This window comes from Ascidiella aspersa, chromosome 7 (genome assembly GCF_963924565.1).
Source record: "Ascidiella aspersa chromosome 7, kaAscAspe10.2, whole genome shotgun sequence".
NCBI lineage: Eukaryota > Metazoa > Chordata > Ascidiacea > Phlebobranchia > Ascidiidae > Ascidiella > Ascidiella aspersa.
Genome location: NC_139453.1, coordinates 4455212 through 4477296, shown reverse-complemented (window position 1 = coordinate 4477296; position 22085 = coordinate 4455212). Strand labels below are relative to the sequence as shown.

Below are 22085 nucleotides of genomic sequence, written 5' to 3'. Positions count from 1 at the left end.
GTGAACTGGCCAGACATAAAATGAATTTTACAAAAAGCATAAACATCTTAGGATTACGCATTAAAGCTACAATTTGGCATGAAGTATTTAGGTATAGATGTTATTGTGGAACTGCGTCGGTCAAAAACCCTTTTAAAACAAAAATGTGCCAACGTATACAGTTCCGGTTTCTCATGACCTAGAACGCACCAAACATGACTTCCGATAGATAATGTGACTTAGCTAAAATGTCAATTTACACGCATTGTCAATTCAATTGTCTTTTAACTTGGCTGAGATGCGAATCTATTTCTGAGAGTTGATCGCTGCATGAATGGAGATAAGGTTAGGACACGCGGTGTGTGTTTTTCTGGCCACACTGCTCGGCAAGGCTATTCTTAAGACATTTAAGTAGGTAAAGCACATTCAGATTGCAAATCCTAAATTTTACAGATAAATCGGTTTTAAACAAGTAATGGGATCTCTTCTTAGTTAGTATTAAAAGTGTGGCATTGGTATTTACCTGGTAACACAATTTTAACATAAAAACAATTTAAGAAACGTATAAGCATGAAAAACATTTATAAGTTTGACTGCGAAAGAAATAAAAAGGTCGAAATAATTTACCAGGGCCTGCGAAAATTGTATTCTACTTTTTAAAGTTTAAATTGACCCAGATTTCGCCAAATTAATGCCAAACAGCGATTTAAAAACAACAGCAAACTCATTTCACCCCAGTTGTGACTGCCCTCTAGCGCGCTTCGCATTTTCAAACGTTCAGTTTGGTTTTGAGCGGCTGACCGGCTGTAGTATTTCCCGTGCCATTCTTCTTACATTAACCCAGTCGTGATTGGCTGAAATTTTACCACACGCCTATCTGCTTAAAGTAAAAATCCAGTAGTGAAAGTAATTTTACCCAAACTTGTTAAAATCTGTAGAAAATGTATTAATTTTATTTAAAGTTTGTTAAAACATGTAGATTATGTTGATATTTAAACGAAAAATGGCAAAAAATTAGTTTGAAAGGCTGTTGTGGAAATTCCCTTTAAAATTTCGAGTTTCATTGATGCGTCACACACGTGTTGGTGCGGAAAACTACGCGTCGTTTCGCCGGCTGGCGCGAGTTTGACGGTTTCTGAATGGCTTGGCGCCTTCTTGGCCCTTCGAATTCGATAAAAGCGGGAATGAAATCGAAAAATGGGCGCTGGCTTTTGTTGTGATTTATTTCGCGCACAATTTGATATTCGAGTGATGTTATGTCGTTGTACGGGCGAAAGAATAAATGCGGAATAGTCACTTATGCCTAATTAGCCGCCTGTCTGTTAGAAACCTTTAAAGCTGTAATGGTTTTAGGTTAGAGATTGTTTACGAAAAATATGGCTGTGCTATTTGGAGCTTTATTATTATTTAACATTGATATTCCCCTAGTTTTTAAAAAAGCCAGCCTAGGCCATAAAGGATGTGTAAATAATAATGTATCCGTATAGTGTAGTTAAATACCCCGTTACGTGCTAAACATTAGAATTACAGCGCTATGAGCGCACATAATAACAGGAGGTATATATCTAAAAATTGAAATGCTGCCATATTAGAAACCTCGCACCCTAACACAAATATAGTTATTAGTATAAACTCCCCAAAAAATGTAGTGGAATTTTTGATAAGCTTCTTAAAATTAAATGATATCATTAACAGCAAGGTATTTATAAAATAGCAACACGATAGTAATTGAACAGATAAGTTTAACACAAATCTGTATTTTCTGAAGTTTTGTTGCATGAAAGAGTAAACAAGATATTTCTTGCCTTAGATAGTGTCGATACTTCTTGCCATTTTTTGCTGCTTTATTTAAATTGTAAAAAAAACTAGTTGTGACCTCCTCGGGTTTAAAAAAAATCACCGAAAATACCTGAAACTAAAGCAGCATGAGTGCTCCAAACGGTCATCTATCTGGGCCAGTACCCTCCCACAGACGAAGCATAAATTGCAGCATAGACTTTTGTAAATCGGCCTGTCAGGCTCATGGGGTCGAAGAACTCTGTGGATGTAAAGAACCCGACCTCAACGACTCCAACTGCCCGCTGCTACCGGCCGGGAAAACCTCTCACTGTGTTGTGGACATAGATAGGAATGGCAGTAGCAGCAGTAACTCGTCAGGATTTGCATCGTTTTTATCAAACAGGGTGGGAAAGCAGTTTGTTTGTTGTTAGAACTCTCGTCCGGAAAGTACGATAGATCTTAAGGAGATCTTGTCACTGCACGGCTGAAAAAAATCGTGGTGTCTGTTAAAAACAAATTGCGGGTACACTTACCTTACTTTCTATAGTGGTTCGACAAAATAGACAACTTTTGTATTTTGGTCCTTAATATTTTCATTGTAAATTATTATAGGACACAACATTTGGTAATTTCTGCATCAATGCATTTCACCTTACGCTAAGATTTGAAAAAAAAAATTATATACAGTACTGAACATTAGCCTTCTGTAACTACAGATAAATCTTCAATTGATTTACTTAAAAATTTGATGAAACAAACTTTAATACCTTTTAGTAGTTTTGATTTAATAAAATATTACTTTAAATTCAAAATCTAGGAACATTACAGTATGTTTGGCACTGGCCAATGATTATGTCACATTCTTTAAATCCGACTCTGATAGCTTTTTGGTAGACTGACTGAACTAAGTTTAAAACTAAAGAAACTCTTCTTCCTAAAGAAGCTTCCCTCGTTAAAATTTTGATTGATTGATGGCTTAACTTGGAAAAATTGAGCTGTCAGTTTCTTCGTCCGTTTTTTGAACAAACGGCGAACCAAAACATTTACCTTCCTGTACATCCTTGTCATGTCAACCCACTGCTCTTCAGCCAATCTACCCACTTGAGGCAATAGATAATAAACTTGTTGTTTTAAGACATACTTGTACTTTGTGGGGGAAAAAAGGCCATACCAGGTCACTAGTTGCCCCACCCCTTTTTTGTCATGCATTTAGTGTTTTTGTTCGAGTGGGGAACAGTTCAGGACTTTTGCTGAACCTTTGGCTTCGAAAAAATGACTGAAAATCATCATGCGTTTGTGAAATTGGTATATTTTAAAAGTTGCTTATTTGTGTTTGTTGTAGTTGTTATTGTCAAGTAGAAGTGTTGTGAGTTTGGTGAATTTGCATAAAGACAATCTGGTTAAAAAATACTCATTTTAATATAACAGTTTGCTATAGTAAGTATGAAATGCGTAGATTGTGCTCTATAAATTTTACAAGTTTCTGTTGCAAAAAAGGGTCAATTCTTTTATAGTTAATTTCTTTTATACTTGAAATATTTGCATAGTTTGTTTTATTTTTAGTCTGATGACTCAAATGGCATTGGATCCAGCCAGAAAAAGTTGATGTCTACGCCGGATTCGTCGAATGACGACTTTCTCAAGGAAAAACTAGATGACGGGGAATACGAAGAACTGGAATACTCTGGCACTTCTCCTTTACGGTAATGTCACCTGGAAATTTCAAGGAGATGTGCAGGTGTTTAAAAAACAAACGTGTGTTTGTGCAGTTTCATCACAGAACCGGTCAGACTTACAACGAAGTTCTTCAGTACCAATATGAAGATTATACTGAAGATATTAGGAGTGCTGTTCTTTATAGGTAGGAAAAGTGTTGTGTTTGTGGCAGCAGGTTTTTAAATCTTACCCAAGTGTGGTTTTTGAAAATTTTGATTCTTTTAAAAACCATTAAACGCTTGTTTTTTTATCTAAATAAACTGATGCTCCACCAACTGTTGCTAACCCTTATATTTCCTTACAGCATTTTTATCTTATCTTCCCAAACGTTCACAAAATGATACCTACTTCTGTACGGGCTTTATTATTATGTTTAACTTCAATCTGAATCCATTATCTTAAGATTTATTCAAATGTCTACAAAATGCTACCTACTTCTGTATGGGATTTGAACCTTTGATATTAATTTTACTTTGCACCACCACTTTCACCCATTATGTTAAGATTAAATTTGAAATGTTCACAAACAGCTAGCTACTTCCGAATTGGCTTTAATATTCTTATTATATATTTACCTCAAACTTTAACCTCCAGTCATTATGCTTCAAAAATCACAATTGTTTTCCATTTTTTCCCAAGGTATCACAGCCTACATGATTGTGGCATGCACAAGGAATTTAAGCCGTGCAATGCCCCTTCTTGTCATTTGGTGTGTTGTTGTTGGTTATAACATCTACGCGCAAATTCGAGATCGATTTGGAGAGAGTATTTGGTTTGTCTTTAAACCAATGTTCAATTGGTTTGGCAGCAACATGTACTGGATCAAATGGTGGGTAAAATTTGAACTGTTTAAGGAGATTTTAGGTTCTAGTAGGCCTATGTGTCAAATATACCCCTTGGCACGTATATTGGTAAAATAGCCCCAAAATTCAATTTATTTTATACAAAATAAGCAAAAAATGTGTATGTCGTAAACCGTTACAGGAGTAAAAAAATGTATTATTTTGATGACTACAAAATAAAATTAAAATGAAATATTTCATATAGTTTTATTATTACTTGTTTTTTTTTTATTGAAATAGTTTTGTAGACAGTTGTGTAGGTGCAAACCAGTTTATTATTCTGAGCACTTTTTTTTCTGTTTTTTTTGTAGTAACACAAAAACCCTATAAACCCTGAAAGAAAATATAGAAAACATATGTAACACAAAATCTTAATTAGGGTAGTGTTAAAAATTAATTTAAAAGTTTCAGAAAAGTGTAAGAACATAATTTGGGATACAATATTATTCAAAGTCCTAATGTTACTGCCTAAATAACTAAGCAGATTTAATTTGACAGGTATTTTTTAAGAGGACTGCAACTATTTATTTTTGAAAATACTCATAGTAACTTTTAAACTATATTTTTTTAAGAGACTTTTGGATAAATTTGTCACCTTAAAGTACACTCTAACCAAGTTTCTAAGTACATAAAAAATCATTGCTCTGACAGAATTTTTCGAGGTTCAGTTAGAGAAATTTGAGTACCCTATTGGTTTCGCAAAACACCCTAAAATAACCCCTACGTTTTGGGGTTTTAAAAAATAATCTTTGCAAAAACATGATTTTTTGAGATACAGTTTAAGAATGTGGGTGACCCTTTTCTCTAAAACGCCAACTGGCGGAAATTTTTTTAATATCAAACCAAAACCCGAAGTATCTTTTATTGTGACTGATAACAGTGCAGATTCCATGTTTGCAAGTCAAGTTTTGAATGATACAAATGTGCACATAAAATACGGAAAGCACTTATGTTTTTATTCAAAGCATTATGGTTGGGCCACGTTCACTTGGTTATAAAAAAGACTTGTAATTCGTTTCGGCAAGTGCTGGTTGGTAGAAACTCGCTTGACTGGCAAAAAATTTGATTCAATTTCAACCCTTGCGTTATGTAAAAATGTCTGTAAATTAATGTTACTATAGCTGTATTTTTTTGTTATTTGAGAAGATAAAATCGCCGTTAAGACTTCAATGGCTTCTATCACGATTTGGAGTTTACAATTGACGTAAGCGAAACCGACTAGCAAAAACTTGGGATTCATTATCAACCCTGATAGTATCTTTCTTTTTGTCCCCAGGATATTCATACTTCTGGTGATAGCGGGTCTAGCCACCTGGATTGCACTTGATACTTCGAAACGACCAGAACAGCTCGTATCAGGGGCGGGATACCTTGTATTTCTGCTTGGACTCTTCGTTACATCAAAGTACCCGGACCGAGTAAGTTTGCCAGGGATGTGGCTGACAGGATGCAAGTCGCATCGTTTAACAGCTCCTTCTTCCTGTTAGTTTGACGCGATCATTACTCTATACTGTTTCTTCGACCAATTGCCGTCTGCAAGATGGCTCCTGCTAAGCACTGCTACGCTTGCAACACAAATGCATTTAAGAAAATTGCGAAATCTCTGCATTAGAGTAATAAAGTAATTAGCGAGTGTTCATTATTTAGGCTCGTCCGGGCAAAAACAACCCTCGCTAAAGTATCACCACGCTTCTGCGGTTTTTCGTATTTAACCTGCCTTTTTTTTTAAGTGCGTTTATATACGGCAGCTGTCGGCAAACCTTTTTGTCGCCCAAAAATTTACTTTTCAGAGCTATTGAAGGCCTGCTACATAAAACCCTTACAAAAACAGGGGTGGATTCAGGTTGTGTTTTGTTTGAAATTGAAGGCATTAGAATGACGTCACAAAGTTACGTTAGAAAACAATGTTCCTAAAAACACTCGCTATGTTCGAACAAACTCGTGCGCAAATATTAAGCTAAAATCCAGTCTAATTGCAAGATTGCTCTTACGAAGCACTGTTACATTTGCGACACAAACGCATTTAAGGAAATTCTGCTTGTAGTCAACCTCCCCCCCTAAAAACAAACAAAAATAACACCTCTTAATCTGAAATTGTGACTCTGCGCTTCTAATTGCCGAGTTTGTCGCCTGCTTTATAAAGTCCTATAAGATGGATTGTTTTAATTGCAAGGAAACGTTTTAACACTTAGAGTTCCCGTTTTGTGGTCATAAATATAATTACCGCGAGCGGTCAAAATGACCGTTTCATAAAGAATATAAAAAATACAAGTCCAGAAAAAATGGCCCCTCAGCCCCCCCCCGAATTGTTGACTAAAAATTATGAACTTGCTAGTTACTAACTGTGACCAGCCACTGCAGCAATTGTTCCGTGATTGTTTTGAAACAATAAAAAAATCAGTGTCGCCTTTAAACTTTATTTTCGCACCTTTCGGCTTAAAAACTTTCTCCTAAAATTGGCAAATCGTAACAATAATTTCAAAAAATTACTTCAAACATAAAAAAAACATAGTTTTGAAAATCTATGACCTTGTGTCTATACATGGTAATTCGAGAAGTTTCACCTTTGGTTAACTAAGACTGTGCTACAGAAATTATTTGCACATTATTTGAAAACTTGGTCGAAGTAATTCGAGAAGTTTCACCTTTGGTTAATTAAGACTATGCTACAGGAATTATTTGCACATTATTTGAAAACTTGGTCGAATTACAAGGCATTTGACGTCCTACGAAAAATCCAGGGCGTCTAAAAACGCTCTGCACACCCACGTTTGCCCCCTACGACCTTAACCCACCGCGTGCAACTTGCAGGTCATCTGGCGTCCAGTCTTGTGGGGCCTTCTCATCCAGATTTGCTTCGGAATGTTTATTCTCCGCACAGAAGCAGGGTTCGAGGCCTTCAACTGGGTCGGAAACCTCGCGCAGACCTTCATCAATTACGTGGACGCCGGTGCTGAGTTCGTGTTTGGAGTAACCTACTATGAGCACTACTTCGCGTTTAAGGTAAGTTGTGGAAGTTTGGACAGTACAAAGTTGTCAGCTACGGGAAAAGACGGTCGTGAGTTCGAACCTCACCACAGGCAAGTTTTACGATCAGGATACAGCAGGCAATGGTGCTATGGCTGTTTTTCGAATTTCTCTCTTGAGCCTGTGTAGCTCAGTTGGTAGAATGACGGCCCCGGTATGACCGGAGGTCGTGAGTTCGAATCCCACTGCGCACTAGTTGTTATGTTATTTTGCAAGACAAAAAAGAGTTTTAAAAATATTTCTAGTTTAATTGATATGATTTAGGTATTCGTATTTCTTTTTGTTGAATTTTTTTATGGTTTCTCAAAACTATTGTCTAATTTTGAGCTCGATTTTAAAATTCAAGGAAGCGTAAGAACACATAGCAGAATAAGTCAATCGATTATTATGCAAGCAAGGCTACGTTATAAAACTAGCCTGCAGTGAGGTTCGAACTCACGACCTCTGGTCACACCGGGACCGTCGCTCTACCAACGGAGCTACACAGACTCAGAATGGAAGTAGAGACACAATTGGGCTACTTATTCGGTTAGTATCTTAAAGGCATCCGGTGTACAGCCTCTTTTCTAGAAAAGTATAATGTCATCTGCATAGGCACCAAACTTTTAAAATTTTGGGGCGTGTTTTTCTCACCAGAGCAAAAATGATTATTAATCACATAAGTAATGTGAAAGCTCTTGGATAACGGCTAGTGTTGCTCATTGTAATTGAAACAAACCTTTTAGCATAGCGTAACTTTCTTACGGTGCCTTCAGGCTTTAAATGCTTCTATTGGAATCGGCAAAATTTGACATTAAAACGGAAAAATTGCAATTACGTAAAATTAAAATGTCTATTTTGGGGATTCAATGGCATCGTGCCTACGTGGTAATTCAGGGAACGTTTTAACACTTTTAGCGAACTAAAACTGAGCTACAGGAAGTAGTTTTGCAAACGAATTGATAACTTGGTCAAATTCCAGGGCGTTTTGACGCCCTTTTAGAAATTCAGGGTGTCAAAAAACGCTCTGCACACCCACGTCCGGCGCCAATGTTCGCCTGACCAAGTGACCCAGAAAGTATACTTCAGATTTTTAACGCTATAACCCTCGAAATTAATCCCGATTTATTTCAGGTTCTGCCGATCGTCCTTTACTTCAGCGCCTTCATCTCGATAATGTACTACCTGGGAGCAATGCAGTGGCTCATCTTCAAGATCGCTTGGTTGATGCAGATCTCACTCAATACTTCGGCTACCGAATCCATGGTGGCGGCAGGTGAGATAATATTCAGTTAACTGTGTTTAATTTAGGAGTTCTTAAACTCTTTTTACCGCGGACCCCTAAAAAAAATTTTTGCTTCGCATGGATCAGTTTAGGCAAGAATTTTTTTGTGATGACGTTATAAATGTACGTCATAAATCAAACAACCTTCTGAAATTTGCTGTTTCTGTTCAAAACATATCAAATGAAATGAAGTCTCAAGTATATTTAGCGTAGTTTTGATAACCTATTCCTATTTAGACATCATACCATTTAAGTCGTTCTAAAGAAACGTTATTCATTTAATGCAAGACGTACAATTTTTGTCGTCTGCTTTCATTATGACGTTTGGGAAACGTTTTGAAATATGTCTACCTTATTCTTAATTTATCATTACCAGTTAACTTTGTTGGCTTGCAACACACCAAAAAAAATCCAAAAATTTCGCAGCACATTTTAGACAAAATATTTCATACCGAACTTGACCATAATTTTATCAGTTTTCAAAAAACTGGTGTGTATTTAATTCTATGTTTGCTTGACATGTTTGAATGCCAGCGGTTTTATCGTTTCCAAACTTTGCAATTCTGTGAAAAAATGTTGCTTTTTTCAACCTTGAACTGTCGAACAGTCTAGCACTAGTACAAACGTTTCCTCAACTTCAAACCTTATTTTCTAAGCCCTATTTATTAACATCATCATCATCATCATGTAGTGCCATGCCTGAACCAGGCTTCGGCTGCCATGAAACACTGGTTTCTCCATAGTTGTCTATTCCTTCCAGTTCAAATATATTCTCTGTTTTGTTGTCTAAAAATTCCCTCAGTTGATTGATGAACATTTTTCTTTGCCGTCCAGGTGATCAATTTCCATATATTTTGCCACATGAAATTGTGTATTATTTATTAACAAGCACTGCTTTTAATGTGAACAAAGCCGAATGTGGTTAATAATGTTTTTTATTGAGTTTACACCAAAGGTTTAGCAGTTCCAAATCAATGGTAACAAGCTTTACAAAGCCATAATATTTATTCGTTTTTTCTTTGCAGGAAACATCTTCGTTGGTCAAACCGAATCTCCTCTACTGATCCGGCCTTACATTGACGACCTTACCACCTCGGAACTTCACGCTGTCATGGTTTGTGGATTCGGTACAATCGCAGGAAGCGTGCTGGGAGCTTACCTAGGATTCGGGGTACGTTAATGTTTCTGTTGTAACCATACGTTTGTCCCTTTTGATTTTACAAAACGTTTGTGCTAAACGATACGTTTGTCGTGACGATATGTTTGTGGTATTAGGCTACGTTCGTAGTATACTACAAGTTAGTGGTATTACGATACGTTACTAATCATAAGTTACAATTCAGCAGTTACATCATTAAAAGTTATACTTTAAGTCATTAATCGTTACATGTTACGTCATTAAACGTTAGTTACGCCAACAATCTGTTTTTTAAATATACACCAAAATTTCAATTAGGCTTTTATGTACCCCTTAAAGTTATTTCACGGAACCCCAAGGGCTCCACGTACCCCAGTTTAAGAACCCGTCGTGTCACATTTTGGCGACCAAACGTTAGCCGCATAATACTTTTATATGACATAAGTTACCTTTAAATTCTCGCAGATCTTTGTTTAGCCATTTATAGAATCTAAGAGAAATAGATTTCGCCAAGACGGCATATTTCAAAACGTGCTATAGGGGTTCAGTTATCAACCTAACCGTGTCACAGTTGTGTTCTGCGTTCTGTTTGTCGTCACAACTGATTCAAATACGCTTATTTCTTACAGATTCAAGCTGTGTACGTGATCACTGCTTGCGTGATGGCAGCCCCCTGTGCTTTGGCCGTCTCCAAGCTGATCTACCCCGAGACGAAAAAGTCCAAGTTTGCTACCTATGAGGGACTTGTGCTGGAGAAAACGTAAGAGAACTTTATAAGCTTTGTGATGCTTACAAATTTGTGGCCGGTATTTTTTTAAACCGGTGTTTTAAGTTACTAAAAAGAAAAAGTTTACGGTTGACCAGAAGTATAAATATCCGAAAGCCATTGGTTGATGAGATATTGTTCGAGGCAAAATTATACGCTGTAGAATGCTAATAAACAAAGTTTTTCAAGTTTGACCAAGTACAGCTAAAAACAATTTGGAAAACGTGACAATTTTTGTTGTGGAGCCAGAGCCCATTTTTTTTAAGTTGAAATTTTGTCTGCTCTAGCACGAAATAATTTTAAATTGCTCAAATAAAAACTGCTAAACAGTTGTGACAAATGTACTTTAATTTAGCTTAAAAAAAGTTTCGAGCCAATGTGTTTTTCTGTGGCTTCCTGGTGCCAACCAGACTCGGGCATTTTAAAAAATTGCGATTTAAATTAAATTGATTGTAAATAATTAAATGTAATTCTATTTCAAATTTTTGGTAAAATTCGTTTATTTAAGAATTCGGTTATTCTAATTCCAATCTAATTGGCCCATTCTAATCTATCTAAAAATTTTTAACTGAAACAAAACGAGTCGTCCAAGTCTGTCCTATTAAGCCTGCTTTATACGCTTACTTACCTGACCAACATCTTTCAACAGCGACCAACGCAACATCATTGAGGCAGCTTTCGTTGGGGCTTCACAGGCCATTCCTCTTGTGCTTAACATCGGTGGAAATCTGATTGCCTTCCTTTCGCTTCTTGCTGCCGTCAACGGATTCCTCGGCTGGTTTGGAGGTCTCCTCGACTTTCCACAACTCAGCTTTGAGGTAGACTTAATAAAGCTTTGAAATCAGGTGGCACTTATGAACGACTAAGTGTGTTGTAATGTTGTTAATTTTTCGCACAACCTAATTCATCAGCTCAAAGTATAAATGAAAGCATTAACAATATCTAATTTTGACCTGATGAAGCACGGTTGTGCGAAAGCTTGTCAAGATTTTAATACAGTTGGTCCTTGACCAGTTCCACCTTAATCCATATTTAAAAATAGACAAATACGGCTATTAACAAAGATAAATAGAACATGGCTTTGGAGTAGAACCTAAAATGCTGCATACAAGCTCGAGTTTGAAACATTAAATTTGAGTTAGGTTTTTGCATTGTCACTTTTAGGTAAGATTCAAAATAGCGGTTTTAAATTAAATTAAAAAAAAAATTGTGTTTTTGCTTTTGGATACTTTTACTACGAGGGATTTATTTTAAAACGGTGTTTGAAAGAACGATTTTTAAGCAGTCTGCTCAGGTACACTTAGTTATGGTCAGGTACATTTAAAACATTAAATTTGCCACAGATCTAAAAACCGTAAACATTAAATTACATAAAAAATGCTTTTTTAAAACGTGTTTTTCTTGATAAATTTAAAAACAGTTAATTTAAGGTAGATTTTGAAACAGTGAAAAAAATATTCTAAAACTGTGACTTCAGGATTAAATAAAAACTTTGTAAATCTTCAACCAAACTCATTTTAATCGAGTAAATCTTCAACCAAACGCATTTTAATCGAGAAGTAAAGAAAATATTAAATATCTTTAAAACTGTGACTTTGAGATTGAATAAAAAAGAAACTAAATTTTCAACCCAAAGCTTTTTTACCCAGAAGTAAAGAAAATATAAAATATCAATAAACCAAATTGATGGCAAGCAAACTAACACAGCACAGACGTCAGTAGCAGTTCCCTGTAGCGCAACATACAGCTGTACAACCACGTACCCACATTGCGGTTAAGGTGACCTGGAACTGTTTTCACAAGGTCTGCTCGTTCCAGCATCGCTTGTTTATACAGGCAGCACTTATACGCCCTTCTAAGCTTTATTATTCATGCTGGTTGTATAGAAATGCGACTATACCTAGATTAACTAATATAGTTACAATGTGTTCTCTTTATGAAGTGTATTTGGCAAAGCAACTGTATTAATTTCCACAAAACTATTGAACCAAGATTCTAACGTAAATTGTTTTTGCTTTATGAATCATTTAGTTAACTTTTTGTAGCTTTGTTTAAACGTTAACCAAAAACTTAATGTGTCTCTAACACAAGTAATTGATGGACACTTGTTTTTTGGCCTATTCAATTGTTTAAGAAATATTCACCACAATTCACAACAAAGCATTGCCATTGCTAACGGTCGATGTACTTTATTTTCCAGCTGATCTGCTCGTACGTTTTCATGCCTGTCACTTACCTGATGGGAATAGAGTGGGCAGACTGTTTCAAGGTGAGGTAATCGGTGATAGATCAACAACTTTAGCATTGAAACCTAACTTTGTGGTTTTTTGGTCACTTGTTGGCAGTTTTTTTATTGCATTGGTCTTTCGGGCCGCTGTATTAAAAAACCACAAGGCACTAGCACAACCCAAAATTCTTAACTTTGAACAAAATAGAGGTATAATTAGTTAATTACACATCTCAGTGTAAAAAAAGAAAACTAAAGAAATCAGAAATACCCCGTTACAAAATGTTTTTTACTAAAAAGATAAATCTTAATCGCCAAGATACAATAAAATCAAGGTATTCCACCTCTCAATTATTAATTTAAAATTCAGAAAAATCCTCCTTATCATGAAAATAATAAAAACGTGGTTATCGAAATTTCGAACTAGTGATTTAACTGCATGCGTCTTACTCATTTCAAACGGGCCATACTACAAAAAAAACTTATTGGAATTTTGTATTGTATTGGACCGTCTCAAACAAAAATCCAAAAGGCACGAGTCACGACCCTAGTTTTTTAAACTTCACATAAAATTGGTTTAATTGCACATCTTATTATTAAAAAAATGAAAGTAACGATTTAAGAAACCCCATTTTACAATTAGTACAAACAATTTTGTCTACAGTATTTAAAACGGGAAATATACGTTCCTATTGGTGTTTGTGGACCAGTACATAGTTGTACATTGCAGCTTGTTACCTGCAGTTGCAGCTATTGCAGTTTATACGTGTTTTAGTGTTTAGCAAAGCGCTTAAGTTTATGTTTACGAGCGCTCATTGTAAATGGGACATGCTCGCAATAAAAATGTTTGTTTTAAGGTAAATACACGCCTGGGCAGTGTTTGGTGGTTTTAACGGAAATGTCTGTATGATAATATATATTTTAAAACAAGTAAAATGACTAAAGCTCTTAGATCCTATTTAACCCCCTTTTATTTTACTGATGTCCAGTTTTTATACAAATTTGTTCACTTAATATCAGTTTTGGGTCGAATTAGTCAAATTAGTGCACTTATACTAGTTTTTGATCAAAGGTATGCATTCAAAAGCCGTATTTAGTCACATACCGCGCCTAAATACCTTTTTGCTCAAATTCATGCTTTAAAGACCAGTTTTTCGGCAATTTAATTCACTTGAAAAACGTATTTAGTCAAGCAAGTGAACTTGGCATCGATTTTGTCAAATTGATTCACTAAAGACACGTTATTGTCAAATTAATGACAAAAATATTGATTTTTGTCCTGATTATTGTCTATTTTTATCGACACGGCCTTACCGGATTCTTTGCAACGTGGAATATTGTTTTATAACAGACGGCGATTGAACTTTGAGCTGTTTACTTTTGACACGCCCCTATGCAAACCTACTCGTCATTGAAATGCGTAATTAGATGAATGTCCGCCTCCTGTGACCAAACAATTGCACTGTGACGCAACACGCAAGTTGACAGTCGATGTTTTTTGTTGTTATGAATCAAACTTTTTGTTATTAGGATTTTGAGCGTACTATGCTCTCGAAGCATTTCAAACATATTGTAAGACTATTACAGACCTTATGGAATTTGAATCTGAAAATCAGGTGGCACTCTTATCGACAAATTGTATTAAATACTTTCGCACAACCGTGCTTCATCAGGTCAAAGTAGAAAAGTTAGACAAATATGCTTTCAAACAAAGATTCATAAGAGAAGTAGGTTAGATTTTGAACATTTCGAATAACCCATTCACTTTCAAACATGTTTCAAAATGCTATGTACTTTTGTATGGGCTTTAATATTCTTAACCTGTCTTACTACAACCTCCGAACAATATGATCCGGAATTTCAAACAAGGATTTGCATTTTTAGTTTTACATTTCTGCTCGCAGCTTGGTAAGAAGCAGCGAGGTAGTAAGTTGCAGTCAACTTAAAGTACTTTAATGTTAAGATAACAAAAAATATAAAATTTGCGTTTTTAATTTCATTTGGTCGCTTGCCAAACTTTTGTGGCATAAAAAAGCTATTATTTTTTTCCAATTTATTTAATATTATGCTGTAAAAATGGGCGCCCATATGGCAGTTTGCAAAGCGACCCCCTGTTTGCAACGACAACGTTCAACAATATTAGAATCACAAATACTGGAGATCATAAGCTTGGCAGTAACGTAGCGCAAGTTAACGGTTTAAACTATTCCACATTTGTCATTGACGCGCCAGCTCAGTAGCTTTGTAAAATTATAGACAGGTCACTCTTTGTCGTGACTCGCAAGCATATAATTAACCTTATCATAAACATTGAACACAATCAGCAGCGTTAAAAAATTGTTAACTACTAAATTAAAATTATTAACTAACAACTCACAATCTTACAATCGTTTCAGTAGGCCTAAATAAGTGAGTCAATGAACCTAGTGTACAGCCCATTAACCCTGTAAGTTCAAATATTGACTTTGCTTGCCACTACGGATAATTCTAGGTATAGCAACACACTTCACGATTGGTTGGGAAATAATTATTTGCCATTGTGAAAACAGTCATATATATATATGGCTCATGCGTCACGTATTCTTTCAATCGAAGTTTCGCCTATTTGAAACAGATACGTGCTATTAGACTGGATTTCAGATAATATTTGCGCTCGAAACAACAGGTGTTTTTAGGAATAATTGTTTTCTGGTAAAATTTTGTGTGATCATACTAAAACAGTGCGGCCGCGGCACTCTGAGGTGCCATTTTTGAAGCTCAAGGCAAACAAGCCTTCGTTTGCCCATTTAGGCGCACGCCAATGTATAAACAAAGATGTTGTCCACAGCTTAGCAAAATTGTTTATTGCTCAATGGTGCCGAGAGATATTTCAAAATCTTTGGGATTCCAATTTTTGCGCTATCGGTAAGCTTCTGGATACATTTTTTTGTGTATGATAAACGTGCAAAAGATTGAAAAGTTTTTTTTTAACCTTCTTGCACATTTAATGTGCTGTTTCAATCTCGTTTATTGTAAGGTTACAGTTGCCATCCAGCAAAATACGAGCAAGGGTGCCGCTATGCAAGGGTGCCGCTATTTATAATTGCTATAGGGTGCCCCAAGACAAAAAAGGTTGCGAAACACTGGACTAAAAGGTTCCAAGCCCCCTAAACAAAACTACTGGGTTTTCACTATTGTCATAAAAGTTTTACGTGGTGGGCCTTCAATAGTTCTTGAAAGAGTATTTTTAAAGTTTGCCGACAACTGATTTCAAACTTGTTCACGTTTATTGCAGGCAGCCGAGTTGGTCGGTACCAAGGTCTTCCTGAACGAGTTCATCGCTTACGAGAAGTTAGCTGCTCTCATCGACAACCGAGACAATGGAACAATTCCACGTGTTGACCAAATATCTGGGGAGGTGCTCTGGATTGATGAGCGAACAGAGGCCATTGTGACGTATGCATTGTGCGGGTTTGCCAACGTTGGCTCGCTCGGGATCATGCTCGGGGGCTTGGGTGAGAATGACCCTTTGTTGTTTTTCTGAAGTCAGGAATGCCCGATACTTGACGTTTATTCCGATATTAAATGACGTCATTACTATTGCCGAAAATCCAAAAAATTAAATCGATAGGTTTAATGGCAATGGTTTTTAGGTTATAACGCCGAAATTGGATTTTGTAGTACGAAACCCATTGATTTTTTAGTTTTAATTTCGTCTTACGTTAGATCGCAAAACTTGGCAGTAATGTACAAATCAATTTGGTATCAGATCGGCATCGATACCACCCTGGTATCGGACGAGTACCGATACTACTACTTGGTATAAGGTATCGCAGCGATCCGACATTACCGGATGTCTCTAGTTGGTGCTAATGTTTTTTTTCTTCTATTATTTAGGTGTGTCGATTTGTTAATATGCCAGACTTGTATGAAATTGGCTTTTAAAATTTTAACTTTTTACTGACAGATCATTTTTTTAAGCAATATTAGCCATATACTGTATGTCTCCGTCTAATGTAGGGGTTTTATTTCGCTTTTGTAGTTCAGAAAACAGTTTTAAAGTTTACTTTTTGCTTGTTTTTTATTTTTGTAATATTTTTTACTTGAAACAGGTAGCTGAATTAGCACAACTAAAAAAAAGAAAAAAAAATTCTTTGGACATGAATACAACACTATTTGTTTAATTTAGAGAAAACTTTAGGAATACCTCATTTCTAAGCAACTATCTCACAAGGCAATCAACCCAACATTTTTATTTTGTTTAGTAATAAAGGTAAACAGTTGTTTATTATCAAACTTGCAGGCAGCATGGCGCCCCAGCGTCAAAGTGAGATGGCAAAGATCATCATAAGAGCGCTTATCGGTGGAATATTTGTCAGTCTGCTCAACGCTTGTGTGGCCGGTAAGACTGCGTAAACTTTGTCCATCTGCAAACCTATTATGCAGCGATCCAAAGACTGCATGTGTAGATTTGGCGACTGGACTTTTTGTAAGCGTAAAGTAAACGATACAAAAATGATAGAAAACCATTAAAATAATCAAATCTATTTATTATAAACCAAGTATTTGTATTGCTTCCGTAATTTGCTCAGAAGTCAGAACCAATCTCAGTAAATGTAGCAATGTGAACAACTGCAGTCAGAGACCCAACCTCGTGAAACACTGCTATATGTCAACTACTAATGTATAGGGTTTTTAAAAAATAAATAAATATACTAAAGCAAATAAATGCAAACATGACTAGCAACTTAAACGTATTCTACCAAAAAGTAAGAACCACACCATGGTATTAAACAAAAAATGTTTCGACTTGTTACCGCGTATCAGTCCAATTCAAAATTATCGGACATTTGTTTCTTTCTACTCTCCCTCTCATTCATATCACACCATAAGCTACAACTGGAACTTAAGATAACAAGAATATCAAAGACCATACAAAAGTAATAGCAGTTTGAACGTTTTAAATAAATTTTAAGATAATGGCTGGAGGTTGTAGAATGAATTTCAAAGCTCATACAGAAGTAGGTAGCATTTTCAACGTTTCTAATATCTCTTTATTCATTTTTAACATGTATGAAGAATTATTCGAAACAGTCAAAATGCTACCTACTTCTGTATGAGCTTTGATATTCATTCTACGTCGAACTAATACCCCTAGCCATTACCTTAAGATTTAGTCGAAACGTTTTCAAAATGCTTCCTACATCTGTATGGGCTTTAATATTCTTACTGCGTCTAACTACAACCTCCAACCATCATGCTTGAAAATATTTTAAAACGTACTTTAGGATTCCTGTACGTCCCGAGGCCAATCGTGTGCGACAATATTCTTGCCACTTCGAATTGGACCAACACCGAACCTGACCGGCTGCTGCAGTGTTGTCTCACCCTGGAAGGAACAAACCTGTAAGTTGTGTTTTGCCCAGTGTTGTCATTTTGAGCTTTTACACTTTAAAAAAAAGTCGGCACAATTTTTTCGAATCAGCAGAGAAATTATATTTTTTTTAAATATTTTTAGAAATGTTTTTTAGACACATGTTGTTTTTGTCCGAATTGTTATAATTTTTTCTCCTGTCTATTTTTAGTGCCACATTTTCGACAGGGAAGAAAAAGGATTTACTTCAGTTTATTTGGTTTCTTTTTATTTTTTTATTTGTGATTTAATGCGCTACCCGCGCCATGATTTTCGCGCAAAATTGGTGACATTCAATTAATGTGACACACATTGGTTATTTAATGCACTGTTTGCGGAATCTTGTTATTTAATATCATTAAGTCGTCAAGATAGTCATACGAAGTGACTGCTTTAATTTCCAACTCCTTTTCTAAACCAGTGGTTGTCAAACTTTTTCACCAAGCGAACATTTAGCTTCCTTAAAACTAAGGGATCCCATCATATAAAAAAAAAACAAGAAAAAATCGCACTGTGCGAAAAATACACTTAGCACAGTGGTTCCAAGGGTTATTGAAAATCCTTTTGGATTCCAATTTTGGCTCTATTGGCAAGTCTATTGCTGCACCTTACACTTATGTGGTTTACATATATTTTTATCGGATTGTTTTTTTCTCGCAGAACTTCCATTGAAGCTGCGTGTAATTGCTGCAGTGGAATGTACCTCAACTCATCTTTGTTATCATACTGTACGCCTTCTCTGGGTTGCTAGCATCCACGTACGGCCGCATTGTGGGCCACTGTGAATTCCGAGGGTTCCGGGTTCGATCCTTCGCCCTGCTTTCGAGTAAAAATCTTGCTGTGTTTGCTTTTTTCATCCTTTTTTTCTCCGCGTCGTGCCACGATATAGTTAAAAACGTTTTGTCGTACACAGGGATGCTCTGAATAGTGTTGGGAGGTGCAATTTAATTTTTTAAACAAAGCTTTAAGGTTATGGGGTTTCAATTTTTCGCCTATCCTAATTTGTCACGCAATAATTTCCAGGGTTGCCACACAGCCTTTAAAAACATCTGTAAAAGCCCTTGAAAAACCTAATGTTTTTTCAATTTGGTTTGAATGGTATTTGAATTAATTTAATGTGCAGCCTAAGTTATGTGTTAAGTGCTGTATATTAAAACAAATTTTAAACTATATGTTAGTGTGTTAAACATGGAATTTATACATTATACTGTTTTTTCGAATTATAGTGAAAACACGTTTAGTGATACATTTTTAGGTCCCTGAAAACCTATGAATTTGCTTGTTTTCGAAAAGTATTTTATTTCATAAAACTTTATTTAAAAGAAAGTATAAATTTCTTTGGTAAATTAGCGTGGCAACCGTAAATGCCACAGACGCTGGCGTACAGCAACTACTTTTGAGTCAATTTTTTTTGTTGCTACTTATTTGGTGACAAGTGTGGCGTTAGATTAAAAAAATAAACTGATCGAAGGTAATTTCGTGCCCATGGTACCGCAGACGTTCGTGCGTCGTTTATTTCACGTGAAATTAAAGTTGTGTTTATTGAATCCTGTGTATAGAAAGCGTTACATGACTGCTTGCGTTTTTTAGGTTTTTCTTCAATGTTAGACGAACGCTTAACTGCTATTTTAGGCTTCGTTTAAAAACGATTTTTACTGGTTTCGGTTTAGTTGGTTGCTCGTATTATTCCGTTACTGTTTTAACATTATGTACGTGTTGTTATTATTGCTTTTAATTATACTGTTTATGTCAAAACGTCTTGTGTTTGCGTCGTATTATAAACAGCATGCACCAGGCCCGCTATTAATTTCCCTGTTTTCACTGTCATACGAAAAAAACAGCGATACTGACATCACGAGAAAGCGGTTACGTCACGAATCTTTTTCACAATCACGAAATATGCGTTCTGAAATTTAACGACCAAACTTGGAAATTAGATTGTTAGTTTGGTTATCGTCACGTAAAACTTACACATCAACTCAATACAGACTATTCCAAAAGTAAAATATTAAACTTAAATTCAATTTAAAGCAGGTAAAAATATCAAAGCTAACATTTTTAAGTTCAAATTGCTACCTACGTCTGCATGGGCATTGATATACTCCAACCATAATGCTCAAAAAATTTTACGCAACGAAGTTCTGTTGTAAATTACCAATTATTTCAAGCGCGCAATTACTTTAAATGTCATCTCAAAAGAGCAACTGTTTTTTTCTGTACGTTTTTTCCGATGCTAATTTTTTCATACATTACAAAGCGATGACAATCCCAAACCATTACGTTACACGCGATGAGCAATTCCGTTTGCATATGGTCTTTTCATGCTTTGTACGCTCACCCTCTTACACGTTTATTTCTTGCTGTTATCTCGCTATAAAAGTGTCACTCAGTTGGTCTTGATATTCCTCCGAAATTTTGTATAAACACCAATGCTAGCGTACTTGCGTTTAAGGTTTGATGATTATATTACTATAGAGATCAGTTTTATCAGCTTCTACGTACAACTTAAGTCGTTTTTAAATGATTTATAGATATCAGATTTTGACAATTAAGGTTTACAGAATCTTAGTATTCTGTTGTTCTGCTAATTTCCTCCGTTTTAATCCAGTTTTGAGTGTTTTACGCTTAGTTCGTCATTTTAAAATATTTACCTTTTTTTTTATGTCAATCCAAAACTGCTGAACGAACAATACAATTCCCGTAGAATCTATACAATGCCAAAATACAGCTATATCTTACCATAATTACCTTTATATGGGCAAAAAAGCGTTTTTATTGCTGCAAAATTGTACCAAAACCTAATTTATTCCAGTTGCTGTTCGCTGTATCAAATTTGACGTGCTAACTTTGTGCGTTTTGTAAATGATTCAAATTGTATAAAAAATCCCACCACATTCTTTCAATGGGTTGCTATCTTCATGTAGAATATTCGTGCAAAATTAAATGACTCTTGTGTTATTGGTAGCATGCAGCTGTTGCTTAAGATAAGTTCCATTGTTTTTCAAAATGGTCGGCGTTTTATTATTTTGGAACGTGCTTGTTTTTCGTTACGTGCCTTGGTTGTATTAAATGAACCCAAACGAAATTAGGTCACTATGCATGGATCTGTAAAGTAGCTTGATAATGAATTTCAAAGTCAAAAAGGTCGAGTAAATCGACATCTTGAAAATGACGTTTCGACACGACCTTGTTGGTTTTGAGATTTATTAATTATATCGACCAAACGAAATTATTTTACGACATTGCAGCTATTTTTCTCAGTAAAGCCAATAAGAAGTTTAGCAGTACCAAATATTTGACATTCATAGTCAGTTCAAAATCTCCTTTACCAGCACTTGCGCAGTTTTAAATCCTTTATAGTTTATCGTATATTTTTATCGATTCTACCATCTGAACAAAAAAGAACAAATGACTCGAATCATATCAAAAGTTCAGTTTATTAAAGACAGTAAAAAACAGAAGATACATTTAATCGAAATTAGTGCCAAACAATTACATTGACGGATTTAGCATAGCAATGTAAATCGTTTTTTTTTTACCAAGGTAGTGTTACCAAAGTAAGTAAGGTTGGCGTCGGTGTGACCCTAATCAGCCCACTTCAGGACTGTTGTAAGATATCTATGTATTTTTTATATCTATGGTTTTGTCTTGAATTAGTGCATCACAAATAATAATTTTGGCAGTATTTCAATAAATCATTTTCGGGTTCGCAAGTCAATTTTGGTTAATTAGGGACAATGTTGGAGCGAAATAGTTTAGGTAAAACGCCATTAAAAGATTTCAAATTGTTGTTTAAAATGCAACTTGATTAAATTAACCGAAAAGTGTATTCCATAGAAGTTTTCCGTTTTTGGGCTTGCACAAATGCCAAGAAAAAAACAAAAAAATTTTGGGACCACTGGCCTAGGGAATGCTTTTTGCTTTCTCGAGATAATGGAGAACAAATTTAAAATCA

General features: G+C 35.6%; 1 protein-coding gene across 1 annotated transcript; it reads left to right on the top strand.

Annotated features, from left to right (window-relative positions):
* Positions 1 to 1904: 1904 nt before the first annotated feature.
* Positions 1905 to 20527, top strand: LOC146137332 (sodium/nucleoside cotransporter 1-like). Its single transcript, XM_083394882.1, has 15 exons — positions 1905 to 2162; positions 3322 to 3461; positions 3528 to 3619; positions 4114 to 4303; positions 5593 to 5734; positions 7128 to 7319; positions 8457 to 8598; positions 9633 to 9778; positions 10375 to 10505; positions 11161 to 11329; positions 12712 to 12780; positions 16013 to 16232; positions 17021 to 17119; positions 18006 to 18123; positions 18791 to 20527. Exons 1-15 carry the CDS (start codon positions 1905 to 1907, stop codon positions 18879 to 18881), a joined length of 2199 nt encoding a protein of 732 aa, XP_083251008.1. The 3' UTR covers positions 18882 to 20527.
* The last annotated feature ends 1558 nt before the right edge of the window (positions 20528 to 22085 follow it).

What these genes read in the sequence shown, in the direction of transcription:
- LOC146137332 (XM_083394882.1), top strand. Translation starts at nt 1,905, where the DNA reads ATGAGTGCTCCAAACGGTCATCTATCTGGGCCAGTACCCTCCCACAGA. An exon ending in CATCGTTTTTATCAAACAGG is followed by an intron (nt 2,163 to 3,321) that starts GTGGGAAAGCAG and finishes TTTTATTTTTAG; the next exon opens with TCTGATGACTCAAATGGCAT. An exon ending in TTCCACAACTCAGCTTTGAG is followed by an intron (nt 11,330 to 12,711) that starts GTAGACTTAATA and finishes TTTATTTTCCAG; the next exon opens with CTGATCTGCTCGTACGTTTT.